Source organism: Pelophylax lessonae (genome assembly GCF_965119305.1).
Source record: "Pelophylax lessonae genome assembly, chromosome: 3".
Lineage (NCBI taxonomy): Eukaryota > Metazoa > Chordata > Amphibia > Anura > Ranidae > Pelophylax > Pelophylax lessonae.
In genome coordinates this window covers 364,092,895-364,108,361 of record NC_138770.1, presented here as the reverse complement: position 1 = coordinate 364,108,361, position 15,467 = coordinate 364,092,895, and the positions used below count along the sequence as shown (strand labels likewise).

The 15,467-nt window shown below is 45.4% G+C and overlaps 1 protein-coding gene across 1 annotated transcript in view; it reads left to right on the top strand.

Moving 5' to 3' along the window:
* Nucleotides 1-15,467, top strand: part of SNX14 (sorting nexin 14) — a 131,206-nt gene that overhangs the window by 38,317 nt on the left and 77,422 nt on the right. The window contains exons 10-15 of the mRNA XM_082251197.1: nt 10,546-10,590; nt 10,688-10,768; nt 10,917-11,031; nt 12,183-12,338; nt 12,616-12,740; nt 14,467-14,525. Of these exons, the coding sequence (XP_082107323.1) occupies nt 10,546-10,590; nt 10,688-10,768; nt 10,917-11,031; nt 12,183-12,338; nt 12,616-12,740; nt 14,467-14,525 (581 nt within the window). The remainder of the gene's footprint in view (nt 1-10,545; nt 10,591-10,687; nt 10,769-10,916; nt 11,032-12,182; nt 12,339-12,615; nt 12,741-14,466; nt 14,526-15,467) is intronic.

Here is a 15,467-nt window from a genome sequence, read left to right as displayed (position 1 = left end):
TTCTTTCTACGCTACTTGAGCTGGTTACTACGTAGAAAATATGATTTCTCTTACGTCCTCCGACAGTCGCCGCCTCTTCATATTCGTCACATATGGGGTATTAGACTTTGCTCCGAAGGAGTAGCTAGGCAACAGAATATGTTAACATTAAAGCTTTTAACATATCCCACCCTCAAGGGGTGGTCCCCTCAGTCAATACCCTCCTACTTCCTGCAACCATATCTCAGTTTCAATGTCTAGCTTGTCAGGAGTGGCTGGCTCTCTCTGTGCTGGGGCTTTGTGCCCCAGACTCTTTCTTCTTTTTTGATTTTTTGTTTGAGTTTTCTCTCTACCTTTACTTAGCTGTTCTTTTTGTCAGCATTAGTTAGTTCTTCGGATGAAGAGGATCATGCGGGCTGGGTCTCGGGCTGATCCCCCTGGTCGCAGGTCGTGGGTCAGTGGCTTCCCAGCCTGCCATCGAGCGTTCAACCAGGTAACGCTCCTGGCACAGTGAACGACCCATCCCTGTTCGGTGCAGGGATGATTGGTGAGGTGGCTACCTCACTGGACGCTGTGCGGTTTCTTAACCCCCATTCTGTGCGTCTTGTATGCGACTCTCCCTGCCTCATGTGCAGCGGCTTGTTCGCCTGTGCGGGTCCCCCACGCCATTGTGAGGTAAGTGTATCTATGTGGGGACCTGTCTGTCTGGGGGGGTGTCAGTCTGGGACTGTGTAACCTGCCTCTGTTCACACTGTTTGTCTCCCTATCACTCGGCTGCTTGCTGTGGGCTGCAAGGGGGGGGGGGGAGCTGTGTGACACTGTGTGTGTCAGCCTTGTCAGTGTGAGAAGCTGTGTGCTGTGGGGCATGTTTTGTGGCATGTTTGGGCACTATACAGCGATCGCTGCGGCGATCTAACATGTTTTTTTATACATGGATGACATGTGTGCATTACTGTACTGTGGAGCGGCAGTTTCGGCGCCAAACGGCGCCATTTTGCCTACACTCGCTCCGGCCGCATGTTCTACATGCATGGCGGCCATTTTCTTGTAGCCTCCCATAGGCTTTCATAGAGCGCCCTGGCCGCATCACTTCCTCTTCTCCAGGAACACCGATCGAGGCAGCAGCAGCGGCGAGAGTCTCCTCAGGTTATATCCTTCTTATCCATTGCCTGTGTCAGTTTTATTGTCCCTGTGGGGGTCTCATTGTGCTTGTGTGTGGTGCGGTGGGCTGCGCTCGCCGCGCTTGTTAAAGGGGCAGTTAACCCTTTATTATCCGGCATTTGTAATAGGGGCAATGGATTCTCAGGAGGGCAAATTTCCTACCGCCTTGGTGGAAAGCCAGGGGACCGCTGTTTCCCCCCCAGGGGGGGATTTAGCCACTATTGTGGCTGGCCTTGCTGCTCAGGTGCGGATGCTGGTGGCTGCTCAATCTACTAAAAGACCCAGAGTTTCTCTTTCCTCTGATTCTGAGGGTGAAGGTGATGGGGCTGTTATGGCGGGGGCCTCCTTATCGGGGTCCCGCTCCTCCCTGGATCTAGTGGGGTCCGAGGTGGAGGCTGAAGTTGAAGGGGTTGATAATTCTCCCCCTGGCTCGCCTGAAGAGCTTGCAATCATGGATGAATTGATTGCTTCCATAAAACAAACGCTGCGTTTGCAGGATGAAGTGTGTCCCCCCGCTGCCTTGGCGGCTTATGGGACGCAGAGGAAACGCAGGACGCCGCAGGTTTTTCCCTGCAATGATGATTTTCAGCGCGCTGTTAAGGAACAATGGCGCAATCTACGCAAACCTTTTGCTGTACCAAGTAGGTTCAAGCTGCGTTATCCTTTGTCGCCTTCCACTGATGAAAGGTGGTGTGTGCCACCCCCAGTGGATCACGCAATTGCGGTTTTAAACAAATCCACTGCGATTCCTGCAGAGGATTCCCCTGTGTTCCGTGATGCCACGGATAGGAGATTGGAGTCTCTTGCCTGTCATACTTATTCTGTTACGGGTTCTATGCTTAAGGCTCTGTTTGCCTCTCTCATGGCGGCCCAGGCGGTCGCAAGTTGGACGCAGATGCTTAGGCGCGTCCTAGTGGCCGATTCGGCCTCGCCGGCGACCCTGGATATGGTGGATCAAATCCACCAGGGTGTCATGTATCTGTGTGATGCGGACTTGGACCTAGTCCCATTGGCTGCACGTGTGCACAGCGTGGCGGTGTTGTCTCGCCGCCTGGTTTGGTTGAAATGTTGGTCGGTGGACCAATCTTCACGTAAGACCTTAGCCAATCTGCCTTATGATGGGTCTCTCCTTTTTGGGGAGTCCTTGGATGTGTTGATTAAGGGGATCACCGGAGGTAAGAGCACTCTCTTGCCCCATTTCCCCAAGGCTAAGGGGGCTTCTGGGAAGAAGCATGCTAATTTTCGGCCCTCCTTTCGTGCCTTTCGGTCGCACTACAAGGGCAAACCGTTCAAAGGTCAAGGCTCTCAGAAGAAGCCCTGGTCTGGAAAACAGAAGTCCGGTCAATCCGGATCCGCAGCCCATAACAGTGCGGCCTGAAGGGGCGCCCTCACCCAGTTTTGGGGTGGGGGGACGCTTGCTCGGTTTTCTTCAGCCCTGGTTGGCCCGCGTGCGGGACAGATGGGTTCAGGAGATTGTTCGATCTGGTTACAAGATTGAGTTTCTCTCTCGGCCGGAGAGCAGATTTTTTCCCTCAAATCTTCAACTGTCTCCAGAACGTTTACGGGACCTGCACCTGGCGGTGCGGGACCTGAGGGCTCAGGGAGTGGTAGTTCCGGTGCCTCATCGGGACAGATTTCGGGGGTTTTATTCCAATCTGTTCACCGTGCCCAGAAAGGAGGGCAAGGTTCGTCCAATTCTGGACTTGAAGGCTCTGAACCGCTCTGTGCGGGTTCGCAAGTTCCGCATGGAATCCCTGCGGTCGGTGGTGGCTGCCCTGGTTCCGGGGGAATTCATGGCCTCCATCGATTTGAAGGATGCGTATCTTCACATCCCCATTTTCGAGGGTCATCAGAGGTACCTTCGATTCGCCATTGCGGAGGATCACTACCAGTTCGTGGCGTTGCCTTTTGGTCTCGCCTCGGCTCCGCGGGTCTTCACCAAGGTGCTTGCACCGGTTCTGGCATTATTAAGGGCCCAGGGCATTTCTGTCCTGGGGTATCTGGACGACATTCTGGTTCGGTCTGCGACCAGCCAGGGTCTGGAGAAGGACCTGTCTGTCACGATGCAAACTCTGCAGGAGTTTGGTTGGACGATAAATTTTCCAAAGTCGACACTGAGTCCGTCGGTTCGTCTTCCCTACCTGGGAATGATTCTGGACTCGGTGCAGGCGAAGGTCTTCCTGCCGGAAGACAAACTCAGAACTCTTCAGGAGGAAGTCAGGTCCCTCAGGGACGTTCCGCACTCGTCTCTGCGGACGTGCATGAGATGTCTGGGATTGATGGTCTCGGCCTTCGAGGCGATTCCCTTCGCCCAGTTTCACACGCGGGGTCTCCAAGCGGAGATCCTGTCCATGTGGGACGGGCGACCTCAATCTCTGGATCTTCAAATCTCGTTGAGTCATCGCACCAGAAGAGACCTTCTGTGGTGGCTCCAGTCCCCGATGGTGTCCGGGGGCAAGTCGTTTCGTCCTATCTCGTGGACGGTAATCACTACGGATGCCAGCCTGTCGGGCTGGGGTGGTGTTCTGGGCGTTCTGTCCGCCCAGGGGACTTGGTCGGAGGGGGAGTCCTCCCTTCCGATCAACATTCTGGAATTGCGTGCGATAAATCTGTCTTCATCGCTGGATGGACCGGCTGCAGGGCTGCCCGGTTCGGGTGCAGACGGACAATGCCACGGCGGTGGCCTACATCAACCACCAAGGGGGACAACAGGACAAGGAGTGCCCGAGCGGCTCGAGAAGTGGCCGACATTCTGTCTTGGGCCGAGACTCATGTCCCGGCGATAACGGCGGTTCACATTCCAGGGGTGGAGAACTGGCAGGCGGACTATCTGAGTCGCCAGACCCTGGATCAGGGGGAATGGTCTCTCCACCCGGCTGTCTTCCAGATGTTGTGCGCGAAGTGGGGTCTTCCAGATGTGGACCTGTTCGCGTCTCGTCTCAACAACAAGGTGAGAAGGTTCGTGGCAAGGACGCGCGACCCTCGGGCAGACGCGTCGGACGCGTTAGTGGCCCCGTGGCATCAGTACAAGCTGATGTACGCGTTTCCACCGATTCAGTTGCTGTCCAGGTTCCTTCGCAGGTTACACTCGGAACGCAGCACGGTGATTCTTGTGGCACCGGACTGGCCTCGCCGGTCCTGGTACGCAGACCTCGTGAATCTGGCGGTCGACGCTCCGTGGCGTCTGCCTCTTCGAGACGATCTCCTGTCTCGAGGGCCGATATACCATCCTGCTTTACAGTCGCTGGCTTTGACGGCCTGGCTGTTGAGACCGAGGTCCTGAAGGAGAAGGGTCTCTCCCCAGAGGTCGTTCATACCTTGATCAACGCGAGGAAGTCTTCCTCGGGGAAGGTTTATTACCGTACTTGGAAGGCCTATTTTGCCTGGTGTGAGTCCAGGGGGTTTTCACCCCGCACGTACTCGGTTTCCCGAGTGCTGCCCTTCCTTCAAACGGGTGTCGATCAGCGTTTGGCGCTGGCTACGATAAAGGGTCAGGTGTCTGCGCTGGCCGTTCTGTTTCAACGTCCCGTGGCTTCCAACTCCTTGGTTGGCACTTTTGTTCAGGGAGTGCGGCATCTGGTTCCTCCTAGGAGGGATCCTCTGCCCCCTTGGGACTTGAATCTCGTTCTATCTGTGTTACAACGTGCTCCTTTTGAACAGATCAGGGAGATCTCGTTGTCTATGTTGTCCAAAAAGGTCGCCTTTTTGGTTGCGATCACTTCGGCTCGCAGAGTGTCGGGGCTGGCGGCTTTGTCCTGCAAGTCTCCGTATCTGGTTGTTCATTTGGATGAGGTGGTTTTGCGACCTAATCCTTCTTTTCTTCCGAAGCGAGTTTCGGAATTCCATCTTAATGTGGATATTGTCTTGCCTTCGCTGTGCGCGAAGCCTAAACATCCAAAGGAGGTGAGACTACATTCTTTGGATGTTGTTCGGGCGATAAGGGTTTACCTTAAATTGACTGAGTCTTTTCGAAAGACGGATTCCTTGTTTGTTCTTCCAGAGGGTCCTCGGAAGGGCATGGCGGCGTCGGCCTCTACCATCGCCAAATGGATCAGGCAGACCATTGAACAGGCCTATGCTTTGCAGGGGAAGGTTCCCCCTGTGCCTGTGAAGGCGCACTCTACAGATCTCTGAGTACGTCTTGGGCCTGTCGTCATGGGGCTTCTGTAGCCCAGGTGTGTAAGGCGGCGACCTGGTCGACCGTGCACACTTTCACAAAATTCTACAAAGTAGATGTTCAGGCATCGGCGGATGCTTCCTTTGGCCGCAAGGTTCTTAGTGCGGCGATTCCCTAGGGTCCCTTGTTGGGGACCTCTGGCTGTTGGGATAAGTTTTTTTATCCCCTGGTTATTTGTCTTTTCCTGGGTTGTTGCTCCTGTTGAGCACCTGTTTTTTCCTGTTGCCCAGCTGGGTTCCTTCCTTTGGTAAGGTTCCTTTCTTTGTTGCGGAGACTGTGTTGCCTTTCGGCGCGGATGCGTTTCCCACCCCTCATGTTTGCACTGCTTTGGGACGTCCCCATATGTGACGAATATGAAGAGGCGGCGACTGTCGGAGGACGTAAGAGAAAACGAAATTTTTGTAAAATCTTACCTGTAAAATTCCTTTCTCTGAGTCCTCCGACAGTCGCCGCCCCCGCCCCTCTTTTGGGGTTTGGTTGTATACTCTACTGCTATTCCACTGAAACTGAGATATGGTTGCAGGAAGTAGGAGGGTATTGACTGAGGGGACCACCCCTTGAGGGTGGGATATGTTAAAAGCTTTAATGTTAACATATTCTGTTGCCTAGCTACTCCTTCGGAGCAAAGTCTAATACCCCATATGTGACGAATATGAAGAGGCGGTGACTGTCGGAGGACTCAGAGAAAGGAATTTTACAGGTAAGATTTTACAAAAATTCCGTTTTCTTTCTACATCGCTACTTGAGCTGGTTACTACGTAGAAAATATGATTTCTTTCTACATCGCTACTTGAGCTGGTTACTACGTAGAGAATATGATTTCTTTTTACATCGCTACTTGAGCTGGTTACTACTATGCTCTTGAGGAAGGTTCTTTGGATTCCTTTCCTTGTCCACTTGGGGATAGGACCTCTTTCCTTGGCAGATCTGCACGCTCTTGAGGAAGGTTCTTTGGATTCCTTTCCTTGTCCACTTGGGGATAGGACCTCTTTCCTTGGCAGATCTGCACGCTCTTGAGGAAGGTTCTTTGGATTCCTTTCCTTGTTCTTTCCTTGACGCTTTTAGCCATAGTGGATTTTTACCACCACAGTTGAGGCTCCGCTGGAGGGTTGTTCTTTAGCAGGATCCCTCTGGAGTGTCCCATTAACAACTTTTGTGAGCCATGTGTATTAGCTTCAACTTCACCTCTGTCTATTGACACCCATCTCTGCAGTCTGGGGCTTGGGCCTTAATTCAATTTCTTTCCAAACCTAATGGGGTGCCTCCCATGCATGACCTCTACAGTCACATTGACCTTGTGGGATATAGAGTTTTTTTTGGTGGAGTCAGGAGTGTTTGCTGATACAGGGTTTTCCTTTTGTAAGTCTCGCCTAATGAGATTGGTTGTCTAGCCAGACCGCTTCTTCCTCAGTCGGATTTTTGTACTCACTGTAAAATGATCTTTACATCAATTAATGGAAACAGGTCTCACTCCTCTGTTTATGTTCATGCTCTTGGTACTGCTTGCTACAAACTGAGCTGTACTGGGTGGTAGAAAAGGGGTTATTCTGAGGCTACCCTACATTTTATTTTCTGCTCTCTGTCCAGTCCTCTCTGTAAGCAGCAGTATACCCCCAGCAGTATCTGAACTTCTGTGTTGCCCAATCTACTTTAAGAAATGGATTTTAAGAGAAGTAAAAAACAAAAAAAAAAATCCTGTTCTACTACATCTTTCCCCAGTGTATCAATTATACTGTATTTATGAATATTATGTTTCATCAATTTAAATTAACAAGAGGATTTACTTCACTTTGTAAGTAGTTCTTTCCCAAATAAAAGACAATTACATGTTAATGTTAATAAATATTTTATATTAAACACAGGTATCTTTCCCTACAGCTTTTGAAAAAAATGCCAATTTGTTGCGTTACTTTACAAAAAAATAAATCCTGCATCCAGCAGCATAGCCAAGTCATTGTATTATCTGTAAACTGTCTTTCCCAAACCACCACTAGAGGGTGATATTTACATACAGAACATCTGCTCTACATTGAGATGAATATAAAGCCTATCTTCCAGGAGCAGATTTTTCAGATCTTCACAAGATGTACTCAGAGCCAAGAATCTGCAGGCATTAGTGATGAAAGCATGACTTATTCAGTAAGGGTAACACATCATTTTGGCATTTTGCAGAGGCATTTTTTTAGGGAAAATATAGTTCTTCTTTTAAATCATGTTTATTATAATATAATATAATCATTTTTTTTGATGAAATGTGTTAGAAGTTTAGCATGTGATGAACAATTTACACTCATAGGCCATAGACTTAGTGCAATATGGGAAGAGCAGTTTACTGTGTGTGCTCATGACTTGTTCACACCTGTGTGAAGATGTGGGTTTTTCTGTTTTCTGTGGGCACTGATCACATTGCAATGCCAGGTGGCAGTTGCAGAGAATCGCTGTGCAGAAAATGCAACAAATCTGTCGGCAGCATTCTGCAGCTCTCTGTCACAGCCCACGTTTCTAAGCACTGCAGAGGAGCTTTGTGACATTTCAGTGAAGGTAAAAAAGAATAAAGTTAAACCATGCCTTGTGTTGTAAATATGCAAGGCACCATCTCCTGAAGTCCACCTAGCACGGACCCTAGCCATTTCTGTAGTGTGATCCAGCTCTTAAAGTGGAAATAACCCACTGATTTAACAGTTTCCCCAAATCATTACTTTCAAGCCATGTCTCTAAACTGCCACAGCTGCCGGTGTGCTTATTTCAGCTCTCAACTGAACTTTCTGGCCCTCAAGTGACTGATGTCATAGCTGATCCTATATGCAGCACCATGGCAGCTGGAGCTCTAAATAGAGGATCAAATGGTTCAGTCTTCGTCTGTAAGGGAAAGAATCGTTTAGTTCTACTTTAATGCCCAAATCCAATTTCAAGTTTTCTTTCATCTTTTTGAACGTCTCCCTCTTTCCTAACCACTTGCCTACTGGGCACTTATACCCCCTTCCTATCGAGGCCAATTTTCAGCTTTCAGCGCTCTCACACTTTGAATGACAATTGCGTGGTCATGCTACACTGTACCCATATTACATTTTTATCATTTTTTTTCACACAAATAGAGCTTTCTTTTGGTGGTATTTAATCACCTCTGGGTTTTTTATTTCTTACAAAAAAAAGAAAAAAGACAGAAAATTTTGAAAAAAAAAAAAAGTTTTTATTTTCTGTGAGTAAATTTTGAAAATACATTTTTCTCCTTCACTGATGTGCGCTGATGAGGCTGCACTGATGTGCTCTTATGAGGCTGCACTGATGGGCGCTAATGAGGCTGCACTGATGGGCGCTAATGAGGCTGCACTGATGGGCGCTAATGAGGCTGCACTGATGGGCACTGATAGGCTGCACTGATGGGCACTGATAGGCTGCGCTGATGAGCACTGATGAGGCGGCACTTATGGCCACTGATGGGCGGCACTGATGGACACTGATGGGCAGCACCATCAGTGCCCACAATCAGTGCCCATAGTCCTGCCAGTCAGTGCCCATCAGTGCCTAGATGAGCAGGCACTGACTGGCAGCACTGTGGGCACTGATGGCGGGCACTGATGCTGGGCAGTAACTGGCACTTTATTTACATCTTGTGTAACCAGGGCACTGATGATCAGTGCCCTGATTACTTGTTTTGTCACCCCTGTGAGGAAGAGCCGCTGATCGGCTCTCCTCGTCTCACACACTGACAGTGTGAGACGAGGAGAGCCGAATAACGGCACTTCCTCATTTACATGTAACCGGCTGTGATTGAACACAGCCGATCACATGGGTAAAGAGTCATGTCATTAAATCTTTACCGAGATCGGAATCGCGCCGTGTTGCCAATATTGCCAACGTGTCTAAGGGGCAACAGTTCCCACCCCCCCCCCTTCATCAGGACTACAACAGAAACCTAAAAAATAAGATCTTATGTCCATATAAACATATAAAAGATGTACCATTTCATAATGCACCATAAAAGACACTGGGGGATTAGCAAAATCTGTAAGATCAAATGAAATTTCATAACATAGACCAGCGGTCTCCAAACTGCAGCCTGTAAATAAAAATATACACTGTCACTGTACTAATGACACTGGCTGGGAGGGGGTAACATCTAGGGCAATCAGAGGAATAAATGTGTGACTAAAGCCCCGTACACACGCACAGATCGTCGTCATACAAACGTCGGCGGACGAAAGATCTGCCGATTGTACGCGTGTTAGTATGGTGCCTCCGACAGCTGTCTGCGCACAATCCGCGGACAAGAGTCTTTCTTGCAAACATGAAAATTTTTGTCTGCGGACACCAGAACGGACGATTGTTCGCCTGTCAGTACAGAAATCAGCCGACAGACCGCAGATTTGCAAGACTGGGCATGCTCAGAAAATAAAAAACACAGGGAAAGTTAACCATTACATGACATCACTTCTGCAGTCAGCTGAAGTCTGCGGACAAAATTCTTGTGCTGTCCTTGTGCTGTCTTTGCACTTTTCAACAGACACCGACATCCCGGGGAGAAAAGACGAACATTTGTATGACGACGATCTGTGCGTGTGTACGGGGCTTAACAGGTGCTTGATACATTCACTGGGTGCTGTTTTTATTATTGGATGTGGCGTTTTTTTTTATGCCTGCTTTGCAGGGAAACAAAAACCGGCACATCTCCACTGACAGGACAGAGCTCTGTGTTTACATTCAGAGGGCTCTGTCCTTTCATCCTCTTCGCTAATCAGTGGGTGCTGGGGGTCAGTCATTGGCCATCACCTGTTAATGGGCTTGTGCTGTGACTAATCACAGCCGGTGCGCCGGCGGCGAGCATGCACCCCCTACCCAGAAGTGCTGGATCGTGTGTACTAGATACATGATCTAGTGCAGGACAGCCACTTTGCCGACGTTCTACTTGAGGTGGTCAAAGTGCAATATCCCAAAGCAATCTCATAGAAAACTGCTTTCAAATGGTGTGGACATAACAGCTTGTGTCATAACGGGTACAGGAGTCCTTCTGCCATGACACACTTGTAGAAGGGGGTGGTCTTAATGAGAAAATATAGGAATGGCATTTCATTTATAGATCCAATTGAATTCTTTTGAATGTTCCTTTTGTTCATTTTCTGAAGGATTTGTAATGTTTATATGGAGTATCTCCTCATATATTGAGAATACGTTTTTTACGTTTTTTTTTTTTTCTTTTTTAATGCATTTTATTTCCTTATTTTCTCAAGGATAATGTGAATCGCTTGCTACTCCTTTTCATGGATAAAAACCCTGTAAGTGTTTTCTGTAGCAATAATTTGGGGAGGTTTTTGCTAAGATTGCAATGTCAGTAACTTGTAATAATGAACATCTCACTTTTATTTTATGCAGCCTGAAAAAGCAACAGAACCAGCCTCTAATTTAGTTGCATTTCTGCAAAAGTTTTCTGAGCCTATGAATAAGAATCCCTCGGTATGTGCCATTCTCCCAATGCTTCTAGTTTTACTAACTATTCTTTGTCATCTTTGTGAGTTTCTTGAGAGCCACATGACCGTCCATATAAGAGGGTTCATGCAAAGGTTAAATAGAGCTTTAATATTATAATTTTTTTTTACTTAAGGTTCTGAAGCTGGAGTTGAAGGAAATCAGGGAAGAGCAGGACCTTCTGTTCCGGTTTATGAACTTTCTAAAACAAGAGGGAGCTGTCCATGTACTACAATTTTGCTTGACAGTGGGTAGGTTCCAATATTCATGCAGTTGTTGCATAACACTTGAATTACAGCGAGGGTGTAGAGAATGATATATTTACTTTAGTGTTTACTTGGGATCCGCAGATGTCCAAAACCGATATGTGTATTCTGTCCTTAGTCATTTGTTGGAAGCTGCAGTTCCCTAAAATGGACCTAAACCCTCAAAAGGAATTTTCAGTTTTTTTTTTTATAACGACCAACTGAAGTCAAAGAAATAGATATTTGGTCCCATAGACATTTGTACTAACCTCTGCTTGCTTCTCACAGTTGTGCATGCAGTCTATGCCTAACCATGGGTATTTTTCTTTTTCTTCATGTTCCGTTACAACTTTCAGTATATTGAGGGGTCCTTTCTTGTCTGTACCTACTTTAACCATTTTAATACTGGACACGTTTACCCCCTAACTGCCCTGGCTAATTTTCAGCTTTCAGTGCTGTCACACTTTGAATGACAATTGCGCGGTCATGCAACACTGTACCCATATGACATTTTTTCATTTCTTCACACAAATAAAGCTTTCTTTTTTAGCGGTATTTAATTACTGCTTTATTTTTTATTTTTGCTAAATAATTTAAAAAAGACAGAAAATGTTAAATGGTTGATAAAGACTATTTTGGCCTTTTTTAAGAGAAAATCGGTTTAATATAACATATAACAGAGAAAAAGTGAGATTTTCATGGATCTTTAAACATGATGATTGGAAAATACACAAAAACATTCATAACTAACCAATTGAGGTCATCCTGCACACACTTAAAAAAATGTTCTTAGAGCATAAGGATGTCCAGTCCTTCTGCCCTGCTGCTGCTAGTACATCTAACACTCTCATTCCCCCAGACTGACAATGCTGCTGCCCAAAGGTGCCCCCTGTGCCCATTTATCCAGAGTGGGGACACTCTAATACAGGAGGTGTGTTACTGGCTAGATCACCAGGTGAAAACAGAGGGGAAAAAAAACTAAAAAAAGAAAATGAATGCGGCCATCACATCTAAGGATTGGAAGGCTACAATAATTTATACATTTTTTGGTTCTGTTTTTGATACCGCTTTAGGTTGCTGTTTCTATTTTAGGTGTTTTTCAGGTTATTTGTCTGTCTCTACTTATGTCATGTTTCAGAAGCTTATTGTCTTTACAGAGGAATTTAATGACAGGATTTTAAGGCCAGAGTTGTCTGATGAGGAAAAGTTCTCTCTTCATGAGGAAGTGAAGAAAATCTATCAAACCTATTGTCTGGAAGAAAGCATTGATAAAATCAGATTTGACCCATTTATCGTGGAAGAAATACAGCGAAGTAAGTGTGTGACATTGGGAGCCATGACTTTTTACTAGAACCCCAAATCGCTCGCTTCTGAACTCTTTGGCCAAGTTGGCATAGGTTTCCATTTGGAAGCACAAGTCTGAAGAGCAGCGTGTACAGAAAACATTCATAGATCTTAATAGTCATGATGGGTTCAACCTTTACAGTCTCTTAATGGGCTTTAGTAGGCTATTTTGCTAAAGGCTTGTGTTAAAGCTTATACTGTATTAATTTTTATTTTAAAATTGTGTAAACTTTGTTGATAATCTAGTTGCAGAAGGTCCTTACACAGAAGTGGTTAAACTCCAAACTATGCGTTGCCTGTTTGAAGCCTATGAACATGTTCTCTCCCTTCTTGAGAATGTTTTCACACCAATGTTTTGCCACAGTGATGAGGTAAGCCCTTCACATGGATCCCATTTGCTCTAACATATTTCATTGGTCTAAAGTTTAAAATATGAGGTTTGGGATTTTAGAGTTAACTTACTTAGTAGCTACTGCTCACTTAGTGAAGTGAATGTAAATGAGACAAAGCTGTGTTCACATTCAATGATGTGCTAGAAATAATCCTTTTTTATTTATTTTTTGTGAATGGTTTCAAACTAAATACAGCTTCACTATATTTACAAAGTGCAGTACATGTTCACTTTGTTAAGCCTTCATGTACACTACAGCTCCTAAACTTAAGTTTAGGAGCTTTTGGCATTTCTTTTGGCACATCTGTGTATATTAAGAAATTGGTCGCACACCACCAGGAGATTCAGTGAAGAAGATGATCTTTATTGTACATGCAAAGGTACAACAGGATGGATATGGTAGACATGTTTCACACAAATTCCACGTGCTTGTTCACTGGAGCGCACGTGGAACTTGTGTCTACCATATCAATCCTGTTGTACCTTATACCTTTGCATGTACAATAAAGATCTTCACTGAATCTCCTGGTGGTGTGCAACCAATTTCTTTATATATGCTGTTTGCGGTGGCGAGCCGAGGTCCAGCATCCTCCTTGGGTTGTAGACACAGACTCACCTGAGTGGTGTTACTCCTCTCTACATAAAAACCTGTGTCCAGCACACATGGGCTTTTATCATCGTTTAGGCGCTGCTGCAGTTTGGGGAAGTGAACGTGGAAGAATCGCGTTTCGGATAGAAACATTTTGGCCATGGGAAACGATTTGTGTTTTCCTGTGGCTGCGGTACATCGCAGTCAAGTGTACATGAAGCCTTAGTCAGCATTCTCCGCTCTACTTGGTCTCAAACCTTATGTCTTCTTCAACAAGCCAGATGTGATTCTTGTTGTTCTGAATGCTACTGTAATCTTCTGTAGGCAATACCTACAAAATTTCCTTCTATAGTTGCTGTAAAACCTCAGTACAGGCGGTCCCCAGGTTACAATCATCCGACTTACAAACGACTCCTACTTACAAACGGAGGGAGATAACAGGAAGTGAGAGGAAATCTACGCCTAGGAAGGGAAATTCACTCCTGTAAGAGTTATCATGGGAAAAATGTGTCTCCACTGAAGCTTTATCACCAAACCTGGTTTCTACTACAACCCAAAATTTTCAAAATCCAATTGCCACAGAGACAGAAAGTGGGGTGAAATCTTCTGAACAGGGGCACAGACAGTAAAACAAATGTTACAGGGGTGTTAACCCTTCCATATGCCATCCAAAAAAACGTAAAAATGATTTTTTTGGCTGGAGCTACATTTAAAAAATGTACCTGTTCCGACTTACAAATTCAACTTCAGAACAAACCTAAAGACCCTATCTTGTTTGTAACCCGGGGACTGCCTGTATATCAAATAGATCATAATAATTTGTCTAGTACGTTTTGTTTAGTTTACCAATTCTGATTTTTTTTTTTTTTTTTTTGGTTTGTATAAATACTTTTATAGCTGCAGTTTTTCATCTGTAATTGTCGCTATAGTATAAAAAACTATACATACAGCATTTGTTCCATTTTTTATCAATTTTTACTAAGATTTGAGAAATACTAAATTAAGCCTGTAACGTGTTTTAATGAATGCATAGTTACATGAGACATACGTTTAGAATTGGAATAGACTTTGTCAGGTGTGAACTATGATACATTTTTTAAGTTTTTGCTTTTTTTAGTATTTTAGGCAGCTTCTTGAAGGTGCAGAGTCTCCAACACGCAGCTCAAAATTTAACAGGTATAGCTATGAAATATTGAAATTTGTGTGTGAGTACATGTATAGCCTCTATTGATGGTATACATTTCATGGGGAAAGCAAAACAAAATGGTTGTTACTGACATTTTAGTGGATTGTGGTAAACCTTTTTTTAAGGTGGTATGACTATTTTTTTTTTTTTTCCTTTTTTTTCCCAGTTTTTTTTTTTTTTCAGTTTAGTGTACATAAAAAGACTTTAATGGCTGAAGCGTATGAATAAAATTAGGCCTGTGTGATATTTCCTATCCTACAGCCCTACAGATAATATTTAAAGCCTTCTTAGAGAGTGTTCCCCCTTTTTAATCATCTGTCCTCTTGGAATAGGAAGATTATAGTGGCTTGGCTATTGTAGTAGAGAGCACCTGTCAAAAAAAAAAAGGGCTGCTGATTTTATTGACTCTAAATTGTGTAAAAAAATTTGAAGTTAAACTTAAGGTGTTACTAAACCCACAACAGTAAAATCAGTCTGTATATGCAGTCAAATATGTTTGTTATGCTCACTGTGGAACCTAAGGGGTTAATCCTGCGCATTGTGTAAAAAGCACTATCCAGACAGAGGGTCAGACGTCCTGCAGCCTCATAGGACAGTTAGAGTAGAATGAAAACTCCTCCTACATACTTTAAAGAGGAAGTATGCATTTAACCGTTTCAAAAAACAGTTATATTTCCGGTACGTGCCAGGAATGTAACATTCCCATTAGTTGTGCTCTCAACCAAACTGTTAAACCATCCAATGACTGGTGTTATAAATGATCACCTGTGCAGCATCATGGCAGTTGAAGATTACACAGAGGCCAAGGTGGCAGCTTCCTTGGCTGAAAACGGTAGGAGGGTTTACTTCCACATTAAGCGGACACTGATATAAGTCACAAGATTGCTATATACTGCTGATGAGAAAAGATATTAGTTTAAATTTACAAAAAT